The sequence below is a fragment of the Oxyura jamaicensis genome, chromosome 2, assembly GCF_011077185.1.
Source record: "Oxyura jamaicensis isolate SHBP4307 breed ruddy duck chromosome 2, BPBGC_Ojam_1.0, whole genome shotgun sequence".
NCBI classification, from domain to species: Eukaryota; Metazoa; Chordata; class Aves; order Anseriformes; family Anatidae; genus Oxyura; species Oxyura jamaicensis.
In genome coordinates this window covers 17045965-17061882 of record NC_048894.1, presented here as the reverse complement: position 1 = coordinate 17061882, position 15918 = coordinate 17045965, and the positions used below count along the sequence as shown (strand labels likewise).

At 40.9% G+C, this 15918-nt stretch overlaps 1 protein-coding gene across 1 annotated transcript in view; it reads left to right on the top strand.

The window, feature by feature from the left end:
- The first annotated feature begins 7555 nt into the window (after positions 1 to 7555).
- RAB18 (RAB18, member RAS oncogene family) overlaps positions 7556 to 15918 on the top strand; it is a 15175-nt gene continuing 6812 nt past the window's right edge. The window contains exons 1-3 of the mRNA XM_035318074.1: positions 7556 to 7724; positions 9656 to 9711; positions 15715 to 15776. Of these exons, the coding sequence (XP_035173965.1) occupies positions 7657 to 7724; positions 9656 to 9711; positions 15715 to 15776 (186 nt within the window). The 5' untranslated portion in view covers positions 7556 to 7656. The remainder of the gene's footprint in view (positions 7725 to 9655; positions 9712 to 15714; positions 15777 to 15918) is intronic.

The following is a 15918-nucleotide window of genomic DNA, read 5'->3' as shown; positions in this document are numbered from 1 at the left end:
TTTTTTTTTTTTTTTTTTTTTTTTTTTTTTTTTTTGTGAATGTGGTCCAACACTGGAACAGGTTGCCTAGAGTGGTTGTGGAATCTCCACCTGTGGAGATATTCTAAACCTGACTGGACATGGTCCTCCGCAACCTGCTCTAGCTGACCTTGCTCAAGTGTGGTGTTGGACCAGACAATCTCCAAAGGTCCCCTCCAACTTCAGTAATTCTGTAATACTGAAAGAATGTGGAGCTTCACTGAAATGAGGAAAATACAAATGAATATAAACTACAGCACGTATATATAAAAGCAGAATAATACAAAACTTTAAAAAATGTAAGGATTAGCTATCAAAACACACAAAACCTGATAATAAATTCTTTATCAAACACGTCAGAAGAAGGAAACTTACCAAAGAAGTCATGATCAGTCAAGTTATACAAAGGAACTCAGGGAAGAGGTAGTAGTACTTTGGTTGTTACCATTCCAGAATGAATAAGTGGGCAGGACTTCAAATGCATAAACACTGGTTAAAATGTAGGAATCAAAGGATAGGAATAAAGAGGCAATGGAAGAAAGTAGAAAAAAAAAATACAATACATAATTCTATGAAAATATCAGCTCAGGTCTAAGTGGTGGTCAATAAAACAAATAGACCATTAGAAAATACTAGAAAATACCCATAGAATAAAACAGAAAATATGCCATTCCTTGGGGAACTCCTATTTTGTGTACTTTGCATAGTTCTAGTCTTCTCATCTGAAAAAGGATCGAGGACAGTCACTGTACAGGAAGTGAAAACAGGATAATTAAAATTATAATGACATCCATATGAGGAATGATTAAATAGATCAGGATTCCTCTGGCTGAAAAAAATGAAACTATGAGAGGACATGATGGCAATTTATAGGATCATCTGTGGCATAGAGTAAATTAATAGATAGCTCACTGTCTCTTCTAATATGAGAAGGGAAATAAATTAAAGTAGCAAGTAGGAAACAAAACTAAAAGAAGGATGTCTATGTAGCTAAGCTGTGCAACTCTTTGCCACAGGAGGCTCTAGATGGTATATGTTATTATGGGTTCAAAATACATGGAGGAGAAATTATCTTTGATGAAGAAAAATGCAGCTACTGTTGAAGAGAATTGCAGCTATTATGTATGATGACACCATCACCACGGGCTCAAAAAGCCCTGGGTCACAAACTGCTGAAGACTGCAGGAACATCCTGGGGAAGTACCATTACTTGCTCTTGCCTACGCCACTACTGACTGTCACTGGTGACAGACTGACTTTGATCGGCCCTGACAAAACTGTTTGCCATGGCAGGCCTTGGTCTGACCCCATCTGAATTCCAATTTCTGCATGCATTTCTTCTAGTGATTGTTAGAGACTTAATAAAGATTGCTGTTTGGCTTACTTGGCAGTCGCTGCCTTGATATTGTGTCTCTGTCCTTTGCCCACCAGATCCTCTGGTTTGTCACGATTGCTTCATGCAGTGTTGTGCAAAAGGTGAGATACTGATGAGTGGGGTTACTTAATCCACCCGATGTCATTCTAACAGCTAATCCTGCAGGCGCATGCAACCACAGGCTAGATGAGGTATGTTAAACCTTCAGAAGGGATTATCGATAAGATCCCAAAGCAGAGATGGGGTTATCCCTTCCCTTCCCCCCTTAATGTTATCCACGTTAAGTACTAAAAGCAATTGGAGAACGCTAGATGAATACATTATTTCTTAAATGGAAAGTAACTCCATTCCCAATTTTCCTCCCTTAAAATGATCATTTAAAGTTGTGTGGTGCTTAGCTGCCGGCCAGGCTAAACCACAAAAAAACAAAACAAAACAAAACAAAACAAAACTACATCCTCTTAAAATATATATATATATATGTATATATATATATATATATATATATTTCAGAACAACTGTTTCCTGAAAAGGAATGCCAGTTGCCTTGCTTGTGGGAAATACAGATTTTTACAGAAGGGTACTGCACACAGATGCATGCCTACTTTGCCTCCTCTAGTAAGTTTATGGTATTCATAAAAAGCATCTCTAGCTCTCACGCCAACATAGGAAGTCCAAAGCAAATCCTAAAGTGGCTTTTGAAAAATTCATGAAGCAATGTGGAAATAGTAAACTTTGGAAAAGTACTACTACTTTTTATTTCATTAAGACCCAGAGGAAATACTTCATGTGAATCTGGTCTGCCAAATATTCACTTTTTGTGTGTCTCTTCTGATCTTTGTGGTAAATACATTATACATTGTGCTGCTCTGAATACAAATACATTTGCCATGAACAAAGAACAATTCAGAACACCAACTGCTCAATATGTTCATGAAGTGCACATGAAGTTCAGCTGCAGGAAAACCCTAATATCCAAACATTTTTTGGTCTTTCTGTGTCCTTTGTAAACTGTTGTCTCACCCTTTTCATTGTTGATGTATGGTAGATGGTAGATGTACTTCAAATATCAAAGCTGTTTTCTTCTTATTTAAAATGTAATCAACATTTTATAAGGAATCTGACAATCATAATCAGAAATCCACTTCCATATCATCATTATTTAAGTTTTTCAACAATTGCTTTAGAGATATCTTAAACAGAATATTTAGGTCATCCAGTCTTAATAGCTGCCCTTGGTTTAAAAGTTCATGACATGATGCAGGAAGATAAACTGTAATTTTTAAGACTACTGCTTGTATTAGTTGGGATTAAATGATTAAGCAATTTATCTGAACAAATTCAAAAGAACTAGGAGGTGGCTAGCCCTTTTCACCATTTTCCATCAGGGAATTAAGAGGTGGTGTGTCTTGAATATTACATTAAGTATTGAGTAAAATAACAGCATTTCAAAGCATGCAACTAAATTTTTCTATTATCTTCAGCAAGCAGATTATTCCAGCACAGGATCTGTATGCAAGATCCTCATGATCATTATGCAAGATTCACTTAATGATCTTCAAAATACATGTTGGTTTTCTCTGAAAAATGCTGTTATTATCACTCTCATATATAGCCTTAGCATTTGGAGTGGCTGAAACGCTCTTTTTTGTTGTTGTTCTTCTCCAAACTACTGCCTCCCATCTGTTGCGACCCCAACGCTGTGTGTAATCCACTTTTTAAAACTGTGTTGACTATAAGCAGTGTATTTTAATTGCCCAGAGCTTATGTGCATATTGTCTTAAACCCCCCTTACTGTCCACAGAAACTAAGCAGGCACTGAAGGAATCAACAGATGTCAGTGCCCAGCTCTAGCTGCTGTTGGAGAGGGAGGCAAGGAGGGAAACTTACACAGTTGCTTCATAAAAATACGCTGGATTCTTTAGAAAAGGAGAGGCCAGCCACAGCAAGGTCATGTATGTTTCAATGTAGTCTTGAGAAGCCCTGCTTGGAGTTCTGGGACTTCTGCAGCACTTTTACTCCTTGCTGTTACTTGCTGAATGTGAAATCATACAGACGTGCTTGCTTTGTTTAAGGAGGTCACACAGAAAAGGAACTTCCCTGAATCTGATGCACGTGACGATAGTCACTCTTACAAACTTTGCAAATTACTGTGTGAAGAAGAGCAAAAGAATGAACGTATGTACATTGTTTCTGCTAGGAGTGACTAAAGAGCTTAGCAATCAGGCTTGTTTTACCATGAATCATAACTCCTGACCCATTGCCAGGGTAATACAAATTGTGGGTCAGGCACATGATCTGGAAATGGGATAGCAGGATTTGTCTTTACAACGGGAGACTGTAGAGTGCTGTCAACATCTTTCTGAAGTGGCTGAGCTTCTTGGCTTCAGCTGGACATTGTGCAGAGTTGGCACAACTGATAAAATCCTTGCAAGTACCAGTGAATTAAGGACTTCAGCATCCGAAGATGTGCATCCTCCTGAAACTTTTGTGTACCTAAACAGCATAAACAGAACCTATAATTTTCAAGGCCTGACTTGTAATGCAAGAGACAGGAGGAAAGCCATGCAGTTATGTAGCCACTCTCTCATCATGAAATCCACAGCTCAAGCTAAACTAGGCAGCACTTACATGGAAAACACAACCCATTGTCTCCCCCGTAAAATCAGTCCTTGCTATTTCTGTTGTCTTCTGTAGCAAATATAATTACTCCCATATTTAAGGCATAGAAGCTAAAGCAGATGGTTCAAGTCAAGTGACCAAAGGCTCCCAGGCACAGAATTCAGACACAGAATGAGACTGAGTTGTTTATTCCAGGTTGTCCCTCATGTTACTGACTCATTTCTGACACACTCATCTTTGTTGCTAAGGTTACACCGCAGCTAGCTCAGCAGGGAGGAGCTGGATGGAGGTCTTTCTAGCCCTTACTTGCCCACAGTGGCAGCCTAAGGGCCCTGTGCTATGCAGCTGCTCCGTGGTCCCCTGAGGACACACAAAGTTCAGTTGCCCTTTCATTGTAGATCTCAGCCCTAATGGAGGGACTGTAAGCGACTGCTACTCTTTTGAGAAAGGTACTCACAGTTACTCACTCTTATGGCCTCTTCTCATGGTCAAGGACGTGGCTGAAAACAAAAGGCCTAAAACCTTTTTCTTCCTTAAATTTAGAATTAATTAAGCTGAGACAAAGGAGCGTTGGCTTCTTTAGTGAGTTGTAGAATATACCTCCTGGACAGACAGAGGATCTGGATGCTCCAAGACTATGGGAAGCATAACTGTGACAAAGGTTACCCCGAGTCTGTAACACATCGGACAGGGAAATTTGAAACTAAGAATATCATTACAAGAACTATCTTTGTTAGGGTGTTTCCTCTTCTTTCCCTTCACATCCCTGAAGTAATAAAAAACTCAGGAACATTGATCTCATATACTTGCTGTAGCTGAGATGGAGCTGACATTTTTCTACTTTTCTGAGTCCTGGAGTTGGGCAGGAACTCGGGAGTCTTCATAAAAGACTGTAAAAGCATGAGGAAAAACTCTGAAGTGCAAATTTCATCTCTCTCTCACTATACATCTCCATATGCGGGAGGAGCTGACTCAGAACCAGTTTTGTTAGTTTTCTACCATCAGCCTGTTTCCTTTTGCAGTGTAAGAAGAATGAGGAAAGTTGTGTATAATTATTTATAAATATTATATGCAGACAAATTAATCTGCTTGGTGCTATTCTGATAGGAATTCAAAGGGATCACTAGAAGAAATCAAGGGTAAACAGAGTAAGAAATAAAAATGCAGTCAAAAGATCTTCAGTATTCTTCTAGGAAGAGTAATAATCAGGTAAGGCTAATGATGCTGTAATGATGGCTTGGCCTTCCCACATCTGAGGTCAGGATCAAAAGGGATAGTAAATGATAAACAGAAGAAAACTTTCAGTGCTATTAAAGAAAAGGATTGGGTTAGTCATCATAACTGAAGACTCCTAATGAGTCCTGAAAAGCATGCAAGAAAACAAGCAGACAAATTACATCAAGCTACATGTCTCTCCCAAATCAGAGCTTCCCTGAAAAGACCCTACAAATGTTTGATGGGAAAGTAAATTAACATTTTGCCCTGACAGTTGTATATTGTTCAGTGAATAACACTTCATTTTAAAGGAGCTATATCTGAAATGCATTAATCATCCAGTACCATTGGCTCCTGGAATAGGGCTGGTACATGCACTACACGGCCTGGCTTTCCAGAGGTGAAACAGATGACACAGACAGCAAACAGAGTCATCTGCTGCAGACAGAGTTGATCTCAGAGTCGGAGGACTACATGGCTTGGTCTGAAGGAGGACAACTCAAAGAAACACCTTTCTCAAAGGGCATGTTCGGGAAGGTCTTAAGCACCACATCCATAACCATGAGCTACGGAACTGTTCATTTAGGGAAAGTTTGGCTGCTTTCTTTTGTCTGCTCATCTTTAAGGTCAAGGATCTGAATGCCATACTGGCCAACCCTTCATTCCAAGTGAGATATAGAATTATAATCTGATTCTATGGCTACAATGGAAAAAAAATCCATCTAAAAAACAAATACTCTTTGACTTCAAAGGATTCAAGATCTTTACTAGAATACTTTGCTCTTTGGGTCCACCTTCCAAATTCAAATTCTCATCCTGTTACCTGCTGAGATCCCCCAGCTCCAATACACTGCAGTACAAACTGCAGAGTATAGACACACTGTCTTCTTGTGTCACTCCAAAGCATAATCCACACCAAGAAAACTAAATCACACCCTCAACAAATCTCAGGTTATTACTAATAAACAGGCACAGTTTACACACAGCCAGGTATTTGCACATGCTTAATTACAGAATATGCCTCGATAATTTAATAGGATAATTATTGTTATTGTACTCATCCTGGGAATTTATTTTCTGAGGCAAAAGAGGCAGGACAGCAGGTCCTGAAGATGGAAGGAGTAAGGCACCAGAACTGTTTACTTCTCAAAAGTAAAAGCACGGTTACTGCCTGGACCCTGAAACTCAGTTGAATACAATTGCCCAGCAAAATCACTATTTTGCTACAGACCTATGTCCTCTGAAGCCAGCACGCTGACAAGAACAGCCAGGGTGTCTCACAGGTACATCTGCCTTGTGCAAAATGCTGACGTTGCTCGATGTCTGTCATTTGGAGTGACTACAGAAAAGCCTCAGGCCTTTCGCGTAGGCTGCAGAGTCAGTATTTGGAGATGAGAACAGGCTGTCTTGCTGGCCCAAGAGAGACAGCAAAGACCAAGGACAATTTCAGACCCACATCAGACACGCATTTGATTAATATTAAAGGCAATTCACTTGCTTACACATGATCAGGGGCAGGTTTTAGCTGTAATAGCAGGGTAGCTAAATTAGCTATAAAGAGGTTTTCTCTTTGCAATCAAGTTTAGAAGAACATTTAGGTGTTTTTTAATAGAGGACTCTTCCGGGTATGTTTTTCTGCAAATTATCTACAGTCTTTTTATCTTTCTCAAACCTCCCTCAGCAGCAGCGACCTGAGAGGCACCACCCAGCTTTTGTCCCCCAGCACCTTTGAGGAATGCAAATACATTTTTGTCTGAGAAACTGCCTTTCAGGGACCACACCTTTCTGCTCTCATTTTCATTATTGACATAATGAAGCGTGTCCAGCGAAAGGATTCACCTTTACCTGGAAACAAAGCACTACCCCTGAGCATGCTGGATGTGTGAGGTGGGAAATAAAAGGTTAAGCTGGGATCACTGGCCAGAGCATTATTGATATGCTGAGAGGTGGCAGAAAGGAGGCAGTGTCATGCCACTTGGCTTGCACTGCTGGGTAAGAGGCTAGTGACAAGAGAAGCCCCTCTGGTGACCGCCTGGGGCTGCAGGTAGGTGGCTGCCACCCCCTCAGCCCTGATTGCCCCTCAGCTCCCCACCAACACCCACTCAGCCCTGACACCCCCCCCACACACACCGCGCATGCGCGCCCCTCCCGTCCCCTCGTCCCGCCCGCTGTAAACAAGTGCCTGCCCCCTCCCTCCCCTCTGCGCATGCGCCACGTGCAGGGCGGGGGTCCGTTCCCCTCCCTCCCCCGCTTTCGCCACCCCCACCGCTCCCGGCGCGCATGCGCGGTACGGCGGAGGCTGTGAGGGCTGTGGTGGCGGGGGGGGGGGGGTACGCGCATGCGCAGGCGGTGCCCCTGCGGCCTGGTCAGGGAGCGGCGGGCGGGCGGCGGGGCCAGGTAGGGCCGCGCCGTGCGGGGCGGGCGGGATGGACGAGGACGTGCTGACCACGCTGAAGATCCTCATCATCGGCGAGAGCGGCGTCGGCAAGTCCAGGTGAGGGGCTGCTAGTGTTTCCCGGCGGGGCAGAGGCCCGGGGGGCGCCGCGCTTGACGCCCGGCCTCTGGGCGCGGCCTGTCCTCAGCGGGGCCCGGCCCGGCCTCCCTCGGCTCAGGCCCAGCTAGGAGCCTTGGCAGGGGGATCCCGGCCTCCCTCTGTGGCCTTGGGCGTGAAATGGGCGTGTTTCGGAGGCTGGAGGTCGTGCTTGACACCCTTTTCGTGACTTTTGTCCAAGCTGCCTCTTTCTGTATTAGTGTTTTTTCCTTTTCTTTGACCTTTTCACAGGTTTACTAAAGAGGGTAAAAAAACGCAGACGCAATCTGGGAGTGCCCCGCACTACTCATGTTTGGTTTCTCGTTTTTATGGCAGTAATCTCAGTCTCCTATCGTGGTCCTAAATAACATATAAATTGTTAATTAGAAGAAAAACAACAAACCCCACTAATAAAAAACCTGTCAGTCACTGCTTTGAGTTAGCTACTGAATCAATAATCTGGTGACAGGCATAATTTCTTTTAATTGTCATGATTCTTTTATGTGTGGGCATGTGACACAGCATACCCAATTTTTTATATGCCTGTGTATATACTTATTTCTGCAATACAGAAATGTCATTATGAGAGACTGCTTATAGGTAAAGAGAATAAAATTGCTATGAAACAATAACACTGCAGTCATCCACGTACAGGGAGTTAATGCTGAACTGTTCTTGGATTGGCATTACTTACCTGCGCCTTGAGTAGGAAGCGTCAGCTGTTGCATTTGTTAGCCTGTCGTGGGATGTGGTTTGAGTCCTGACTTCTGGAGTCCTGACATCCTGTCCAAGTGCTGTGTCTGACACCTGGTCCCTGTGAGTGTGCTGTATTTGTGGGAGATACCTGTGTGTGAAATAATGGACGGGAAATGAGAGGTTGGCTGAATTTAGTGCTCAGGACTTGTAAACTCAAGTCTTTATTCTAGTGGCAGTATGAAGGTTCTCTGTTTCACTTGAATATGGCAAAATTAGTTCTGGTTGTACTAAAAATAGCTGCTCTCAAATAGCATCTAGCAGAAAGTAAACAGGGCCTTGCTTTGTTTCTCTGTCCTGGAAATGGACAGAAGCTGTCAGTCAAAGCCAACAGCTGTCTGCCACATGGCAATATGCACTTGCCACAGTTGAATAAGGTTACTAATTTAAACAAACAAAACCAAACCAACAGCATACTAAGAAGCTCTGTCTCTTGCTGGAGTATTTATATTTGGTACAAGCACTGGGGCTTTATGGGTACTTCTAGGAAGGACCCTCCTACTGTAATGTGATGTGCTGGTAAATCCTGGTTGTGGCTCTTCTGTGGGTAGCAAACATCTATGGATAGGGGGAAATGCTGTGTGTGAAAGCCATTAGATATACAAAAAGGATGCAAAACTGTAAAATGGTGTGGAGCTCTTCCATTGTTAAACGTCTGTGCCTTTATTTGTGATGGGTGTATTCCCTATTGTTCTGCTGCATGCCCAGTACAAGGAGTTATTTCGAGGATAAAAAGCTGGCTTGGGATTTTCTTCTCAAGCTTACAGAAGTACTCTGTGAGGCAATACAAAACCAAAACAATCTTACATTTGTACCGAATTCTGGGAGAATAAAAATAGAATAAGATAGAAGCAAAACACTTGGAGAAGCAGACCATGGCTCTGTTCAGGCAACTGACCTGACAACTTGAAGGGTAATTTTTTCAGAGAGGCACACTCTGTAATGAGCTCTCCTTTCAGAGTATGGCCACTAGATTTTTCCCTTGTTTTTTATAGAATGGAAGGGATGGAAAATGAGGCGTGTTTTTCTTTAGCTTTGTGATCTTGCTGATACTTTCAGACTTGTAATTTACAGGCTTATGGTTCCTGTGGCTGTACTGCAGTAACCAACACTCTCTCTTCTTTTTCCTTCATCCCTATCAGCCTTCTGCTGCGATTCACAGATGATACATTTGACCCGGAACTTGCAGCAACAATTGGTAAGTATGTGCTGATGCTACCTGAAAAAAATGTGTACCAGCTGCAGTACAAAACAGTTGTTAGTTCAGACTTGCCAAACCGGTAGCAAAGTTCAGTCATGTCTGTTCTTCTGTGAGGAAAGAGTGATGTGGACATGGTTTTAACGTGTAGCATTAATTGGTACAGAGTATTGTCTGTGCTGGGCTGCAGTTGTTCCCTTCATGGTGAAATATCGCCTTGGCTAAGGAAACAGATGTAAATGTTACCGTTCATGACGGTGGAAGCCGTAAGTATGGGTAGAGGAAAGGTCTAGTACAGCAATCTACAGTTCAGTGTTTGCCAGCAATTCATGCTAAAATGGAAATGTAACAGCAACTGTTATGTCTCCTACTGATTTATCACTTTTATTTGTGTTTGAATAGTAATATTGCTGTCCAGAACTTGTTCTATGTAACAAGATACTTGGGTAGCTTAAGTGCTAAGAGTACTTAGGACTCTCTATAGAGGATGTCAGCTTTTGCAACTTCCAACGATACTAGAGTGCACTAGACAACGCGTGGCTTCTGCTTTTCTTCTAGAGGGAAGAAATTACAATGTTTTTTTTTCTCTCCTAGTTAGTAAGCAGTTCCTTGGCAGCTAATACTCTTGGAAAAAAAAAATAATCATAGAGGGCCAAGAATCTAGAGCTGCTGGGGAAAAAAGGAGTGACGTGTCATGCTGTGTTGATGTGATGCTTTCCAGCAGCGAAATCAATTGTGCTAGAGGAGAGTAATGCAGAGTGTGGGATACACTGTGAGATAGCTGCATCATGTTCTTAGAAGTTTCATTTTGCATCCTTTGATGACAGTCTGTCCCAAATGAGTAACTGCTGTTATGGAAAATAAAGGTGACTTTTCCATACAATGTATTGCAGCAAAAAAGTCTTTTTTTTTTTTTTTTTTTTTTTTTAATTTCCTTAAAGGGAAGGTTTTGGGTGGGGATTTGGATTAAAAAAAAAAAAAAATCCCAGAGTTCAGCTGCTGGTACTCAAAGTCAGCTCTGTGTAATGGGTTCAGAAGTAAATAAATTGATCTTTTTTTTTTTTTTTTTTTTTACTAATGTAGATAATGTACAGGAGTGCTGTTTCACATGGGACATTGAGAAACACAGTGATAAGGAATTTACAAGATATATGTTAATGCTGTTTACTCAGCATTTTCTTACTTTGCTTCTCCTTTGCACCTGGGAATCCCTGCTATAAGCATATTAAGGTTGGAGAATGATCGTATGCAAAGGCAGTAAACAGGCATGCTACAAGCAGTGTTGAGGCTTTCCTGGTGAGGTTGTATAGCTTCCTGAGCAGACATCAAAGGTGTGTTTTTCCAACTGACCTTACTGATGCGGTACTGTCTGCTGGCCCACTTAAAATCACAGTGACATCATACGCTGCTGACCTCTCAGGATCGTGGCTTTTTGAAGGTTTTTTAACTTCAGGAAAGACTGAAGTCCACTCACGGATGGAGATATTTTTATAGCATCTCTAATTTAACTTTATGTATCTGCCTAACAGGGCAGTGGCAACAATTCAGAGCTGGCGTTGAACTTGTAAATGCTAGTTTTTGTGTGCCATCAAGCCTGAATACAGTGCTTCATCAGCAAAAGAACTATTTTAATTTGTTCCAGAAAGGACAGAACACTCATTTAAGCGGCTGCTGTTTTCCTTTGACTAGTGCAGGCCATGAGGAAATAATTGCTGGTTTGTGCATTGAAGATGCAAATTAATTAGGTTGTTTTAAAAAATAAAATAAAGTCTTCAGGTAAGCCAGTGTCACTGCGTGTCACAGTGTCATCTTCAATTGGGTGATGTACAGGATCGGTGTTCTCTCTACTCAGTATTGACCTAAATCTGCTGAAGTTAGGCTTTGTGGTTTGTGACAGGTAATAGCAATTTTGCTAGAAAGTATGACAAAGTTCCATGAGCAAATGAAATAATGTTACAAGGAAAGTTGGTCATAATGCAAGTTTGAGCTAAAAGGAAAAAATGGAGGAATGTATGGAGTATTTCAGTAGCTCTTAATATCTGCTGTTTGTGCGTAAGACTTTTTACCAGTGTCAAAACCTGACATCAGTGAACTTACTTAAGAAACTAACTATTCCCTGAAGTAATTCCTTTTCCTTGGGATTTCTCATACTCCACAGCAGCATGTGTGGTAGCTAATTGTTGGCTGTTCAGTAGCTGTAACTCAAGGTTACTCTACATCCTCAGGGTAGGGTGCTGTTTCTGACATAGGAACGTAGAATGAACTCATGCTTATATAAAACTTAAACTCCACAGAGTACTCATACAAATGTGCTAAACTGGAATGAACGTGTGATCTTTTTTATTTTATTTTTATTTTTTTAAAAAGTGATGAAAGCAATCCTTTAAGTCTCTGCAAACTGCCCCATCTATTAGGTCCCTGCTAGCTGGTGTTGGTAAAGTGTTGTGGAGCAGAGCTTCTGCAGCCCCAACTGTGAACGTAGCATGACATGTGGAGTACTTGTGAGATAGCACATTGCTTTTGTCCTTTTTTCATATTAAGTGGAAAAGAAACAGAATTTGGGTTGTTGTTTTAATGCTCGGCTGTGGTGTGATTCTGCGAGGCAACATCTCAGCTCTCAATTCAGGACAAGATTTGTTGTACATATAGATAAAGTATTTGTGAGTGAGTTCCTACTGCTACATAAGGACAGATCCCAGCTGCAAAATTCTGGGATTTGCAAGATGGTGAGATGCCAAAATGTTTTGTGAATCTGGGCTTGGATCTCTCTGTTTGCTGATTAAATGCTATTTCACTTTGAGTTTGGGGACAGAAGGGTTTTTAATTTTAAGGTCTGTACGTTGAGATTGCAGAGTACTGTCCTTTTCTGAAATTAGTGTACTGACTACAAATAACGTTATCTCCATACTACTGCTGAACTATAGTTCTTGTTTGGAGAAAAAAGTGAGGAGAAAGAGTTATGTCTGTCTTTAAAAAAAATAAATAAATATGAAAACACAAGACTGGGTTAAGGCTTGTCTGCAGCATGACTGTTCCCTTGTCTGTTGAGATGTAAGGATGCATTACTTTTCTGTCTTGCACAAACGTACAGCTCCCGGGTGCAATTTAAACCATAAACTGATGATTTGTATAGTTTTTTATTCCATATTTTCTAAAAATCCTGTGTTTCTCTCAGGAGTATGAGCTGACTTTGTCAAATATTTTGACTTCAGTAGCTTCTGCTGGATTAACCATGTCTTACTCATCCTACCAGATCACCGTCATCCTTGCATTCTTCTGAGGCTAACTTGTTCACGGGTCTTCATCTAGTGGGTCACTGTACCCTGATATTTTCTGTTGTCCTTACTGCTTATGCTTGTCTTTATTTGTTCCTTGTGTGAACGATTCTAGATAAATGCTAAATGCAAGCCTTGTTTCATAAGTGAAGCAATGTATTGCATACAAGCGTCTCTTAACTTTTTGGCCTTCCTTGCACTTGGAGTCCTGCAACTGCCAGATGTCCAAGTTGTCAGTTACCTTTAACACCACAAAGCTCCAGATGATTTTGCCTTTTGTGTAAATACACTACTCCTAAAAGGGAGGGCAGCGTGAAAGTAACAGAGCTACTTGCAGACCGTAAGTCTGTAGCGTGCTGGCGTGTCGTGCCAAGTCCATTAGGGAGGGCTGTAGGTGCCAGCACACAGGAGCGTAGTGGAGCACAGTGTCTTCTTTCTGGCTGCCTTCCAGGGCATGGTGGAAAGCACCTCCAGCTTTCTGTTGTCAGGGCTAGAAATCTCCCTTGTCTTGCAAGCTTAGAGCTGACACTTGTCACACAAACATGGCTGTGTTTCACCGAAGTCTTAGAGAACGTGCGTACCCGGCTCGTTCACTTTAACCAGATTTTCTTGAACGCTGCAGTTTTCTGTGTCCTCCTATAGACAATCAATTATCAAAAACCTAGCTAGTTAAGACTTCTTTCCCTTAAGTGGCTTTTTGTGTGTTGAATTCCTCTGCTAGAATTTTTGCCATGTCTTTATAATCTGAAAGGATATATTTTAGTGTGCTCTTCGTTAACTTCCATATTTCTTTCACAAGTCTGTAATATGTGCAATTTATTAGCTAAGTTTTTTAATTTACTCATATTGCACATGCAAAATTTAAAGCATTCTCTCTTAACCTTGCTGCTCGCTTAAAGTTAACTTAAAGGTGCACAGGCTTTAAATGAAAATTGCAGAACTGTGCAGGTACAACATGCTAGGGCTATTTGCATAGTGGGAGCAGGATATCCTGGCTTCAAAAGGCAGTTAATGTTTGCTCTGAGGAAGAGAAAATTCCTTTTGAAAACTACTACGATATGCTTTTGATTTATGGTATGTATCTGATAGACTTGTAATACCTACAGTTACAGATTCTGATGTCAGATTAATGGGTAAGTGAATGCATTGTGAGCAGTTGGATGTCCTAGCTGAGCAATGGTGATATTTATAGTTCAGGGAAAGAAATATGCAATTGCTGTGGAAGAAGAGATGGTGTTAGTCTGGAAGTTACTGCTAAATGCCACAAAATTGGCATGACAGGATGTTCTTTAGGATCATGTTTAGGAAACTTGCTAGCATAGCAATGTTCTGAGAACTAGGTAAAGTTCTAAGAACTGGTGTTTAAAAGAAAAAAGTTAATAGTGGCAGGTTTTTTGAACATAACTCTAAAATAAAGCACCATCCTTTTGCGTGGAGTAATGCATTATACTACTGCTTAGTTGGAGATTAAGAGTCTTAGCCTCTGAAAAATGGAGAGTTCTGTGCAGTTACTGCAAATATTAAAGTACCAAGTGCCAAAATTTTACTTGAAATAAGAGCAGGGGCTCTTTCCAGTGCAGAATGCAGTCACAGTTGACTAGCTTTTATCTGTTCTTGAAACTTCATGGAAAACTAGTAAGCTGAGGCTGTGTAATGGTGTAATACAAATTGTGTATTTTTTAATGAAGCTCTTTTAAACATCAGCTGTAGTTAGTTTGTAAATCTGCTTACAATGTACTGTTTCTTAAGCATCCCATGTCCGCTCTGTGGTTTTATAAATTGAGTGCTTTTGGCAGCCACTTAGACTTGTTTGTAATCCGCATGGCCTTGGGAATGTAATTGCAGCACACTTATCTTGAAACCCTACCTAAATGTTCTGTTAGAATAGTTAAAACAGAAATTCTTAGAGCAAATACAATGACGGCCATCTTAATTCAAAATGAAAAAACTTTAATGTGAACAATTTTCAAGTTTAACAGAAAAGCTGTTAAATTTCCACACAACTATTCTACCTAATTTCAGGGCTGCTGTGTGGTGGATAGTAAAATGGAATGTGACCATACCTAGCCTGTTGAACTCACTTGTATTTCCTTCCCTTTAACTTTGTGCAGTCATTATTTTGTCCTCTGTGGCTTCAGTTTTGTACCGCCTGTCCTTGGGCAAGTGATAGGCTGTTAGCTCCCACGGATATAAAAATAAAATAAAAATATCCTCACATGTTGAGGTACGTTATCAGTAGAAGAACCGTTGTTGTCTTTTTGTTTCTCAGTTGCTGTGCATGATACCAGTGAGTCCCTGGTGTTGCTGAGGGTTTTGCTTTGTTCCCCTGCTTGAGTACAGTTTGCTCCTTTATTTTGAAAGTATTTTGTTCAAGACCGATAACATGCTCAAGAACATGCTCATGAGTAATGAATAGAAAGTTAATCCATTTGATTTAGAACTTGAACGTTTGTTCTGAAATACGTATTTTAATATCGGAAAAGTTTTTTTTTTTTTGCCTCACTTCCATAAAATATTTGAGTCAATGGCCTAAACTGTCCTTGGGCTTTAATAAAATATGTACAGCCTTATGAGCATTAAGTTTCATCAGTTACTTCAATACCTTGCTCTCACTCTTATTACTCCTGCCAAACCACAGCTTGTTTTCTGAGCTTGTTTTTTTTTTCCCTCTTCCAAAAATACAGAGTGCATTTGAAGAACTAAAAGATATAATTTTTTTCTTCCCTAGGTGTAGACTTCAAGGTGAAAACGATTTCAGTTGATGGAAACAAAGCTAAACTAGCAATATGGGTAAGTCTTGCCTGTGTTACTAACGTATTGCTTTGTTTCAGCAATAGTGGTGGCTTGTATAATGTCTGAGTTGTATAGGATCCTGTTTAATATGAAGGCAACTTGGAGGACTGGGAGGTTAATCCTGGACCATTCAGAAGGT